Source organism: Bombina bombina, chromosome 4, assembly GCF_027579735.1.
Source record: "Bombina bombina isolate aBomBom1 chromosome 4, aBomBom1.pri, whole genome shotgun sequence".
NCBI lineage: Eukaryota > Metazoa > Chordata > Amphibia > Anura > Bombinatoridae > Bombina > Bombina bombina.
Window position 1 is genome coordinate 62,572,265 of NC_069502.1, and position 13,470 is coordinate 62,585,734.

At 36.6% G+C, this 13,470-nt stretch overlaps 1 protein-coding gene across 1 annotated transcript in view; it reads right to left on the bottom strand.

The window, feature by feature from the left end:
* The window catches only part of OTOF (otoferlin), a 742,062-nt gene that overhangs the window by 111,336 nt on the left and 617,256 nt on the right, over positions 1-13,470 (bottom strand). The window contains exon 30 of the mRNA XM_053709494.1: positions 11,966-12,036. Coding sequence (XP_053565469.1) covers positions 11,966-12,036 — 71 coding nt within the window. The remainder of the gene's footprint in view (positions 1-11,965; positions 12,037-13,470) is intronic.

Consider the following 13,470-nt stretch of genomic DNA (forward strand, 5'->3'; position numbering starts at 1 on the left):
TTATTACCAATGTCCTCTATAAATAGATCAAGTAATTCTGAGTCCCCCCTCCAAACTATAAAAATATTGTTGATGAAACGGCGATAGAGCACCAAGTTCGACTCCCAGAAAGATTCATGGATCAGCTTTTCTTCCATATAGCCCATAAATAAATTTGCATAGCTGGGAGTGAACTTGGTGCCCATCGCCGTTCCCTTAATTTGGAGGTAAAATTGTTCATCAAAACTAAAATAATTATTATTTAGGATAAATTCAATGCTTTCTAATAGAAAATCTATTTGTTGCACTTGCATATCCCCTTCTTTTTTTTATAAAATATTCAACAGCTTCAAGTCCAAAGTTATGCTTAATATTGGTGTATAATGAACAAACATCTATTGTGACTAGAAGTAGATATTTACTCCATTTAACATAATTTAGTATTCTTAAAAATTTGGATGTATCTTTCAGGTATGATGGTAATCCTACAACATATGACTGTAAAAGATGGTCAACATATTCTGATAAGTTGGATGTTATGGATTGAATATCTGAAATAATAGGTCTACCGGGGGGGGTGGATTGTAAAGGATTTATGAATTTTGGGTAAGTAATATAAATAAGTAATATAAAGTTGGTGTTCTGGGATATTTATGTATTAGATAATCATATTCTTTACCATTAACAATCCCTATTTTATAGGCCTTATTAAGTAGGGCTGTAAGTTCTTTCTTTTGTTTATTTATGGGATTATTTTTAACCTTCATATATGTGTCCTTATCATTAAGTAATCTATTTACTTCTTTGACATAATCAGTTGTATTTAGCAACACAATCCCCTTTATCTGCCTGTTTTATTATTTTTTTATTGTTCTGTAAATCTTTTAGAGTTTTATTCTCTGTTCTTGAGAGATTGAATTTCATTTTTCCTACATTCATTACCTCGATATCTGTTTTAACTGCTCTTTCAAACATTTTGATATTTCTTTCTTTTTCATTTATTGGAAAAAATGTTGATTTATTTTTTTAAATCTGTATGGTGAAAACTATTGGTATTACTTACTGTCTGTCTTTCTAAAGGATTCTTTATAAAATATATTTTTAGTGTGGCATTTCGAATAAATCTGTTAACATTTATAAGTGTATTAAATGTATTAATTTTTTTTGCGTGTGCAAAGGTTAAACCTTTCTGTAGAATCTTACACTGGTCTTTAGTTAAAGTTATTTCACTCAAATTAAATATGCCTTGTGTATCTAGCTCGTTCTTTTCTGTTTTTCCCCTCTTTCCTCCTCTACATCCTCTCTCTCTCTTTTTTTCATTTTTAATCTTTCTGTTTGTTTTCTGTCCTCTTCTAAAAAAGAGATAGAAGTACCTTGACTGGGGGTGTTTTTTTTTGTAATACCATGTCTCCATTCTTTTGTATTATCTTCCCTCAATTGTTCATATCTATTGTGTGTTGGCCATCTCCAATTTTGCTCCCTTGGTCTCCATTCCTCATTATTGTAATTAATTGATGTCCCCCAATTTCTATTTGAATTTGTATTTCTATTTTCATAGACGTTATGTTAATTTTTAGGGTATTCTTAATATCCATATTCTCTATTTACTCTTCTTTTTTTGTTCTATGTATTATTTTTATTATTATTATTTTGGACAGATGTTTCCTCTTGATGAGGTCTTTGATATCTATTGTAATATCTATTTGGAAAATTTTGTTTTCTATCGTTAATATAATGATCTTGTGTTATATTTGTTGTATTATTTTCTCTTACATATCTCTGATTTATATTATGAACCATTTTTTACTACTTCTCTTAGAAAATATATGCCACTTACTGTCATCTACTTGTGTATTATTTTTGACCACAGAACTATTGTCAGTTGGTTCTATGTCTTGAGTATTTTCCTTAGGCTTATAATCTTTTATGTCTCTATTCATTTTTTTATGTTTAATTTCCATGGTTTCTTTTTTAATATCTCTTAAATTGTTTAATCCAAGCTCCCGATTGGTTAAACACTAGACACGTGACCACTACGTCAGCGAATCCGGAAGTGGCAGTGTAAATGCTGAGACTGACAAGAAGGGTACGTGTGACGAGGTAAGGTCGGAGAAAGCACATTATAAAGCTTTCAGATTTCGGTGAGTAGGACTCCATTGTCTGTTGTGATATCATTGTCTATTGGAATTTGATTGTTCATTGATACATTATAACTCCAACTATATAACTAAGAACCAAGTTAAGAAACAATCCTCGCTCCAAAAAATATAATCTCTTTCCAAAGTGACTTGGGACTATAATAAGGACTAAATTATTACATAAGGGGCAGTCCTAAAAACATATTTGTCACCACCGCAACATTGCGATACACGTTGGCAAGCAATTAGTTTGTTTTTAAATTGTGAATTTAAAGTGTATATCATCTTTTTATGAAGATTTATTGTGGATACTCTTTTTAGGTTTGACTATATAGAATGCGCATTATTATTGTATTTAATCTAATAAGGTGCGCCTTAGATTAACTAGTACCAAGAGGTTTATTACGGTTCATTCACACCTTGATTATTATATATGTGTGTGAATGAATGTTTAGATATACTTATACATTGTGATACATTTTATCATTGATATTTTATACAATAAATACCATCTATTTTAATTCTTACTAAGATTTGTGAGTACACTGTAACCAATGTATTCATAGATTATCGAGTTATATTGTTCAAATTATAGGTGTAGTAAGATTTTAGCGCACTCTTACCATTAGATATTTTTATTTATTGTGAGATTTTAGGATAACTCTCGCTTAAAGAGTTGCCATACTACTTCTATTGGGTATACTTTTTTGCATATATTTTACATTTATCCCACCCTCTGTATCCAGAAATGGATCTATTTGCTGTGAGATTAGATCTTTTTTTCAGAAATTGAGAAATTAGAAGATATATCGCATATTAATGAACCTATATCAACGGGAAATAAAATAGAATTATGTGAAAATCTAGAGATAATACTGATTAAAGAAATGAAACAAAAATTATATATATATATATATATATATATATATATTTCCACTGTGTATCTGCACTCACAATTCATAAATAGTAAGCAACCAGGGTGCTCAGTCAAAATTTCAATAAGTATCAACAAGTAGGGACTGCACTCGCTGGATTCAGTTCAAATAATAACCTATTTATTCAATGGTGACGTTTCAGGGTACCTTTGGTCTGAGGAAGGGGTTTGCGTACCCTGAAACGTCACTATTGAATAAATAAGTTATTATTTGAACTGAATCCAGCGAGTGCAGTCCCTACTTGTTGATATATATATTATAGCCCTCTACATGTTGTTTATTAATATTTCTAAGACTAAGGGGCCCATTTATCAAGCTCTGAATGGAGCTTGTGGGCCCGTGTTTCTGGCGAGCCTTCAGACTCGCCAGAAACACCAGTTATGAAGCAGCGGTCTAAAGACCGCTGCTCCATAACCCTGTCCGCCTGCTCTGATGAGGCGGACAGGAATCGCCGGAAATCAACCCCATCGAGTACGATCGGGTTGATTGACACCTCCCTGCTGGCGGCTGATTGGCCGCGAGTCAGCAGGGGGTGGCGTTGCACCAGCAGCTCTTGTGAGCTGCTGGTGCAATGTTAAATGCGGAAAACGTATTGCTCTCCGCATTCAGCGAGGTCTTGCGGCCCTGATCCACACTGTCGGATCAGGTCCGCAAGACCTTTAATAAATAGGCCCCTAAATGTTATCAGGCAGTGTTTATATGAGTGTAACAGTTTATTTTTGTGTTTACGATTTGTATCAGCACAAGTTTGATATTGGTGTCCAACTCAAATCACTCAATTTCCTAATGGCTAAAGATATAATAATGTTAACTAGGCAAAATTAAATTAAAATATAACTTTTATTACAACAATTAAAAAATGGAAACATCTATAAACTCAAGGAAACTAAGCTGGATGAAGGGATTTCTATTCATTGGTAAATTAAGTTGGATGTGAGGTGGAAGAGGTTACTGTCCCTTTAAATGACCTAGGATGTGGTATTAATCCATGGTCATTAGATATAATGGTATCTCAAAGATTTCTGAAGGTAACTACTATATACAATTAGTGACTGCTAATAATCCTTCCAAATCACTGCATTTTAAAGGGACAGTCTACACCAAAATTGTTATTGTTTATAAAGATAGATAACGCCTTTACTACCCATCCCCCAGCTTTGCACAACCAGCATTGTTATATTAATATAATTTATAACATTTAAACCTCTAAATTTCTGCCTGTTTCTAAGCCTCTTATCACATGCTTTTTTATTAGGTTTTCCCAACAGGAGATTGCTAGTTCATGTGGGTTATATAGATAACATTGTGTTCACGCCCGTGGGTTGTGGATGACACTGCACTAATTGGCTAAAATGCAAGTCAATAGATAATAAATAAAAAGTCATGTGATTAGGGGGCTGTCAAAAGAGGCTTAGATACAAGGTAATCACAGAGGTAAAAAGTGTATTAATATAACCATGTTGGCTGTGCAAAACTGGGGAATGGATAATAAAGGGATTGTCTATCTTTTTAAAAAATACAAATTTTGGAGTTGACTGTTCCTTTAAGTAAAATAAAATAATCACACTTTATAAATTAGATGGGTCAATTAATTTTAAGGCAGTAATAAGCCGCTTGCATCTATCCTGCAACACTATTAGACTGAAATATACAAAGTACAAATAAGCTTGAGAGTACCATATAGCCTACTTCCACCCTTCGTAAGATAAATATAACTGTAATAGAGAAAAACACTTATTGGTAATATATTCTTTACAGGCTATAGGACATTTGTGTTGCAGACCATAACAATATTTACAAATGAGATTTAGTTACGCTATAAATCTTAAGGTAACATTAGTTTAGCCAAAAATAAGTAATATGACATTGTGCCAGCGTTTACTTGCTGATAAATTAATTTGAATTGCCCATTATACTTCCCTTGTAATATGAGCTCTCCTTTCAACGCATGCAAAAAACCCGAAAAACGCTGACATCACTTGCGCAAAAGTTAGCGCAACACTTGTAATCCAGCCCTAAATCTCTATCAGGTAGTAGGAATAATCATAGGGGCTAATTATCACATAAAGATACAAATGGGGTTTTAAATGAACTCACCTTCAATTATATTATCTGGTTTCTTACACAGGATATTTATCATAGGGGATAAGCATTGTGATTTGATAGAGAGCCTACACGACTACTATAGACTAACAAAGGAAGTGCATTTAAAAGACCAATAAACGGGGGTGGAGCTTGCCGCAAAATGGAGATGACACACTTTTGCTAAGCTCCGTGTACACAAACTAATAATTCCTACTAAATTAATATTTCAACAGCCAATCTTACCTCTAAATATCTCTGTACACTCCTCACTATGCTAGGAGTTTAGAGGCTTGTCGTCTCTCGCTGGATCCAGCTGACTATTCTACCAGAGTTCCTGCTGACCAGCTAACCCACATGGCGCATTACAATTCAGCCTAGACACGCAAGAGGCCCTCACCCCACCCGGACATACCTCTGCACTAACTAGAGGCCCATACATAGAATAAGGCGCCGGTCCTTGCCATTGCCACTCTCGAAAGCCGCCTAACTTGATCTTTGGAGCGCACAAGTATAAGAATGGCGCGGATCATAGAGGAGGAACTAACTTCAGCTATATGCAAGCTTCTTATTGATCTGGACCGGAAGATGAGCAACAATTTTTGTAATCTCTTGCAACTAATCCGGGGGGAAGTTGTGGAGGACTCTGATCTGAACACAGAAGGTCTTGACCCTGGTGTGCCAGAGGATATGCAGGCAGCAGTAAACTCACCTAAGATGGAGCACTCACCGACAATAATATGGCCTGCAGACACACAGGCAGCACTGATGACAAGTAACCACAGCCCCCCGGGAGGTCCTTTGTTACTGACGGCTCTGTGGGGGGATGCGGCCGACCCCTCAGAGATCCGACACCATCTCACATCAGACGCACTGACCACCGGGCTGTTTCCAATGAGAGACACAGTCCTGGATGAAAACACTAACACTTTGATCTATCCTTTTGGCCCCTTGTCCAACTTGCAGCTGTCGGAGCCGGAGGTCTCAGGATTTACGGTCCTTGGAACCCCTTTCACCAACCACCGTCCCACTATTACTCGGCTAAGGGTGTTTGTGACCCAGTCTATCCTGATGACCTTTACAGTAGTAACTCTAGCTGATTCAGCTCTATTTCTACTACTATGGATTGAATATATTTCAGATGTAAGACTGGGAATAGGTTAAACTCTATTACACAATATATCTCTGCAGTTACCTTGTTCTGCAGCAGATACAACCACTCTCTTTACATGCTAATACACACATGCTGATCTCTTGTTGGGAACTACTCTACACTTATATTTCTTTAAGACATTTCAGAAAACAATGTACTTAACTTATGACCGAGAGTCCACTTATATGATGACTGTATGTTTGAATCTGTATGTGGCACACTTAGCGGTTACATTTGAATTGAATTAGCCTTTTCTACTAGTTCACATAAGGTCCTAATTCTCCTCAGATTACCTAGCTGTATCACATTTAATTTAAATCCACTCAAAGCTGCATGACAATACCCTAGGTAGGTCAAATATAGCTTCACCCTGGGTCGTACTATAACACTAAGAGGCAGGATTGCTTTTATATGTTAGTTTGAGGATTGGTGCCTTTATCCTGTCCACACCTGTCTCACAGTTACTTACAGCCCTATACACTTGTCCTTAATATTTTAGATCACAACTAATACAGGTCCTACTTAAGCTGTATTGATTATGTCTATATCCAAACCGGTATTTTGTTTAATCCTTGATTACCCAGGGATACATGAACATACCCTAAGTACTCCACCATACCTTTATCCTAGGACATATACCAATGCTAGTATATTTCCAGTCACAGAACAGTAGTCCCCTACCTATGTTACAGTCATATTGTGATATTTATCTCAACTTGTACTTCTGATTCTTTGGTTTTGATGCTACATGCTATAACCCAGTTATTTTTCCCTATATAGGGGTTAATTTATTTCTATATTACTCCCGTGCAGAAATATTCATGCATCATGCTAATGTTAATGCTCCCGAAAATAGTTATTTCCCTCATTAGAGTTACAACATTTAACTACTCTCAGATGATATGTGTAATCAGCTAAGCAGCTTGCTGCCCTCTTTTATATATTTAAGCCTCTTTGCAATTGCTACAAATGTATGACCAGATTCATTTTAGTCCTCCCCTGGTATGTGCACTTTATTATCCCCCATTTTACCATCACCTACTTTCATGTATCATTGGCCAGCTAATATTTAGACCTTTTTTTTGGTTGAGTCTGTGACCCTGGGCCTGGCGGAACTACTACAGAAGGACCTATATTCACACTCTACAAACACGATGTGTATATTGCTCTACATATTTATATCTCTGTGTTTTCACTAATTTTATATTCTGGAGAACTCTCGGGTTGTTAAGGAGACTCCTATCGGTACCTTGTATAATGCAAAACATTATTTGTTTATTGTTTAATTCACTATCTGTGACAAGGTAAGACTTGGGCTACCCGATATTAATTACATCCAACCCTATTCCCCACTTAAGCCTCATCACTTTTGTTAAGAGCCTCAATAGGAATCTCATTCTTGGGAGTTAAGCTCTCCACATATCTGAACAGTTCTTAATACTTCTGCATAGATCCCTACAGCAGACAGCCACCCCACAAAGTAGGCATAGATACCACAATATAGAGCTATCCTCATTTGATGAAGGACAGGGAACTACCGTTTAATATGTACGCTCTAGCTTAATTATCCTCTTACATACCCTAGCCCTAACTTTACTCATCACACTTAGTTGTTACCCCAATGTTCTTTCATTATGTGCAGGTAACACAGCCTCCAATCACAATTAGACCTATCTTACCCTCAAACATATGGCCTATATAGCTCCATATGATCTCCTCTCCTCTCACCAACCTCCAGCATAGCTGATAAGAAAGCATAATCCTTCCTCCTCCGACACCTACAGTGCCATTGCACTCAAGACATAGAACTAGGGCCTAATACACATACACTTATTTAGCTAACAATGCTCAGACCCCAATTCCCACCCCATTCACAATACTAGGTTGATTTCCCCAATGCCCTTTCATTATGCATATAGAGGACAACTCTCACTTGCGAATAGACCATTTCACCCTCAAGAATATAGTTCTTATAACCCCACACACCCTCCTGCCCTCACATCAACCTTCAGCATAACTGGTAGAAATATGCACTTCTCTTATGATACCCACATCTCGACTCCCTCAGTATAATCTCTCATCAGACTAATAGATATACCTACTGATACACTAGGCCCCCTCATAAATATCTACTATTAACCACCCATTCCCTACCTATAGCCGGTCCTATCGCAACTTCCCGCTCATATTCCGTTGGGTTTATACCCCTCTCCCAAAAAATAAACACAGTGTCCTCTCCATCCATACCATATTTAAGGGTTTGATTAGAAGCCACATTAATATATCCGCCCTCCCTTCCCCCCCACCCAACTTAAAGCAGCTTTTGTCTGTTGATTTTTCCCTCTCAGAGTTTACATTAATACCCATATACTGTGAACACTCATTTAGACATGTAGGTGCTTCTCCCACCTACTCTATTCTCATGTTACTTCTTAATTGTAAGCACCTACATCTGATTACTACCCCCTATGACAAATAGTATATGGTATACAGATAACAGTATATACCTAAAATGAGATTTTTCACTAACGTATCAGTTTACGTATCTATTACAAAACATAAAAAAGACCTGACTCTTAAAAATCATCTGGATTGTAAATGTTTCTTTGTGTTTGCTCCCATTGTAACGGCTCTGTATTGATATTGTTTATGTTATCAAATCTCAATAAAAAAAAAAAAAGATCAATTAACACAGAAGAATCGTAAAATCCATAAATGTATAAAAAAAAGACAAGGCAAAAACACTTATTTTTCATTTCAAATGAGTAATTTTTTTTTTAGCTGACAAAAGTCAAACGGCTAGATTACAAGTGTTGCGGTATGGCTTTTAAGACAAAAAAATGGCAATTCTATACCGCAAGCATTTTAGCCTGTAATGCAACGTCCATTCCGCACTCCAAAAAAATTCGTTTTACGGTGGGATTTTCATAGCGCCGGTATTACAGGTTGTGCGGTCCGGCTAAAATGCTTGCTTTACAGCCTATACTGACACGATCCATACCGCCATCTGGGAGAGCAAAAAATGTTTCACAAAACTCATAACTAAACTGTTACAAAGTACACTAACACCCATAGATGACCTATTAACCCCTAAATCGCCACCCTCCCACATAGCAAACACTATATTAAACCTATTGACCCCTAATCTGCCACCCACCCACATCGCGACTATTAAATAAACCTATTAACCCCTAATCTGCCACCCACCCACATTGCCAACAGGATTTAACTATATTAACCCCTAAACCACCGCCCCCGACATCGCCAACACTATAATAAAGTTATTAACTCCTAAACCTCCGGCCTCCCACAACACCGCCACTAAATAAACCTATTAACCCCTAGCCCGCCGACCCCCCCGCATCGCAAAACACTAAATTAAACTATTATCCTCTAAACCTAACACCCCCCTAACTTTAAATTAAAATTACAATATAACTATCTTTAAATAAATAAAAACTTACCTGTGAAATAAAAATAAACCTAACATTAAACTATAAATTAACCTAACATAACTATTCTAATAAAGTAAAAAAATACTACCAATTAAAAACCTAAATTACAAATTTAAAAAAACCTAACATTACGGAAAAAATAAAAAAAATTTAAATTACAAAAAATAATAAACACTAAATTATGAAATATAAAAAACACTAAGCTTACAAAAAAACTTAAACAAAATTATCAGAAATAAAAACAATTACACCTAATCTAATAGCCCTATATAAAAAAATCCCCCCAAAATAAAAACACCCCCTAACCTACAATAGACTACCAATAACTGTTAAAAGGGCCTTTTGTAGGGCATTTCCCTAAGTTAAACAGCTCTTTTACCTGTAAAAAAATACAAAGTCCCCCCAACAGTAAAACTCACCACCCAACCAACCCCCTAAAATAAAAAAAACTAACTCTAAAAAATCCTAAACTACCCATTGCCCCTAAAGGTGCATTTGTATGGACATTGCCCTTAAAAGGGCATTCAGCTCTTTTCCAAGTGCCCATCCCTAATCTAAAGAAAAAACACCCATTTTAAAAATAAAAAAAAAACTAACACTAACCCCAGAATATCTACTCACGGTTCCTGAAGTCCAGACATCCATCTCCATTTAGGCGGTGAGAAGTCTTCATCCAGGCGGCAACACCTTCATCCATCTCGGGGACATCTTCTATTTTCATCCCGGCGGCGCGGAGCGGCTATCCTGGAATCCGAAGACATCCTGTGTGGAGTGTCCTCTTCATATGGTCACCGCCATACACTGATGTTGAATGCAAGGTAGCCTTTTCAAAATGGCGCACCTTGCATTCCTATTGGCTGATTTGATTCTTCAAATTCAAATCAGCCAATAGGATGAGAGCTTCTGAAATCCTATTGGCTGTTCAAAACAGCCAATAGGATGAGAGCTACTGAAATCCTATTGGCTGTTAAAACATGTTTTTTTAGATTAGGGATGGGCACTTGGAAAAGAGCTGAATGCCTTTTAAGGGCAGTAAAAAAGAGCTGAATGCCCTTTTAAGGGCAATGCCCATACAAATGCCCCTTTAGGGGCAATGGGTAGTTTAGGATTTTTAGAGTTAGGTTTTTTATTTTGGGGGGTTGGCTGGGTGGTGGGTTTTACTGTTGGAGGGACTTTGTATTTTTTTTACAGGTAAAAGAGCTGTTTAACTTAGGGCAATGCTCTACAAAAGGCCATTTTATAGGCTATTGGTAGTTTATTGTAGGCTAGGGGATGTTTTTATTTTGGGGAGGGGCTTTTTTATTTTTATAGGGCTATTAGATTAGGTGTAATAGTCTTTTATTTTTGATAATTTAATTTATTATTTTTTGTAAGCTTAGTGTTTTTTATTTTTCATAATTTAGTGTTTATTATTTTATGTAATTTTAGATTTTTATTTTTTTCCCGTAATGTTAGGGTTTTTTAAATTTGTAATTTAGATTTTTTAATTAGTAGTATTTTTTTATTTTATTAGAATAGTTATGTTAGGTTAATTTATAATTTAATGTTAGGTTTATTTTTATTTCACTGGTAAGTTTTTATTTATTTAAAGATAGTTATATTGTAATTTTAATTTAAAGGTTAATAGTTTTAGTGTTTTGCGATGTGGGTGCCGGCGGTTCAGGGGTTAATAACTTTATTATAGTGGTGGCGATGTCGGGGAGCGGCGGAATGGGGGTTAATAACTTTATTATAGTATTGGCGATGTTGGGGAGCGGCAGAATTGGGGGTTAATAACTTTTATTAGTGTCGGCGATGTTGGGAGCGGCAGATTAGGGGTGTTTAGACTTGGGGTTTATGTTAGGGTGTTTTTTTCCCCAAAGACATCAATGGGGTTGCATTACAGAGATTTTTCATTCCGCACTTCAGGTGTTAGTTTTATTTCTAACACTCTCTCCCCATTGATGTCTATGGGGGAAAGCGTGCACAAGCACGTCAAAGCAGCCCTTGGATTTTGTCCAGTATGGAGCTTAACGCCACCATATCGCACGCACAAGGAGGCTTTTCAGTAACTCGTAATAGTGCTATAGAGAGTGAAATAACACAAATTTTGCCGTTAGTTTTGCACCCTGTTTAGTGCAAAACTCGTAATCTGGGTTAAAGTTAGTTAATTTTCCTTCTTAATCTTTCATTTAACTTTACATTTATCTTGGTTGACATTTTACAACATTAAGCAATACTCACCGCTTCCAGCTTCACCATTGTTTCCATTTTCTTGATAGGAACTTCCGGCTCCATATTGACAACTATTTCACCTGTGGGGCGAAAGTAGGGTCCTCCATTTGCCAGTGCCAAATATCCGTTCAACAATTTAGCTAAAGAGAGGGCAGAAAGGACAGAATACAGGACAGACTCAAGGCGAGAGATTAGCAGAAATCATGCAAAGTGAATTAGTAAGAGCTATGGCAAAATGCAGAAATGTGAAGAGGAAATGCACAGAGTTCCATGCAGAACACAAAGTAGTATATCACCTTATAGGGATATGTATATTAATTATGTAATGTCCTGAAACAGACATTTAACTTAAAGGGGCATATTTATCCAGCTCCGTATGAAGCTTGATGCCCCTGCTCGCCAGAAACAGAAGTTATGAAGCTGGGGTCTAAAGACCGCTGCTCCATAACCTTTCCGCCTGCTCTGAGGCTGCGGACAGAAATCAACCCAAACGAATACGATCGGGTTGATTGACATCCCCTGCCAGTGGCCGATTGGCCGCAAATCTGCAGGGGGCGGCATTGCACCAACAGCTCACTAGAACTGCTGGTGCAATGATAAATGCTGAGAGCGTATGCTGTCTGCATTTATCGATGTGCAGTGGACATGATATGCTACTTCGTATCATGTCCGCTCGCACATTGATAAATATGCCCCAAAAACTTACCTTAGATTAAGCAGAAAATAGCCTCCTGCCCCCTTTCTATATCATACAGCAGGAACATTGAAAAATATTATTTTAAAATTAATATTATTTCTGTCCACTTTGAAATGACTGTCAAGCTCCGCCCACTGATGATGTCACGATCTGGGCTGCATCTATGCACTCTGCAGAATAGCATACAGTCTGGTAAATCCAACTAGTGAGCCTTTTGTGATTGGACACCATATGCATCCCAGATCATGATGTCATCAGTGGGCTGAGCTTGGCAGCCATTTTAAAGTGGCCAGAAACAATATTCATTTTACAATAACTTTTTTTTTTACCATTCTTGCTGCATTATATAGAAAAGGTGCAGGAGGCTATTTGCAGCTTAATCTTAGTTAAAACTTTAAGATGACCAAGGTGCAGACTGTCCCTTTAAGAACAATTTATATTTTATACATTTATTTAAACTGGCAATTCTTAAAAACGTTATAGTGCTTGTACATTTAGCTCTAACTGACTTATTCTTGGAAGCAGGCATTTTCTATAATCCTTACTGTTGTCGACACAAGCAGCATCTCCTTTCAAATAAGATCCCTGTTTGCATTGGGACAATAAATATTGCTCATCACTTCTAAAAAATAGAAGCGTTCCCAAATGTCATTAAAGGGACAAAAAAGTCAAAATTAAACTTAAATTGATTGGATAGAGCATGACATTTTAAACAACTTTCTATATTAGTTATACTATCAAATGTTGCTTAGTTCTCTTGGTATCCTTTGTTAAAGAGTAAGGGGCCATCTGTAGCAGTGTTTGCAACATTGTATAT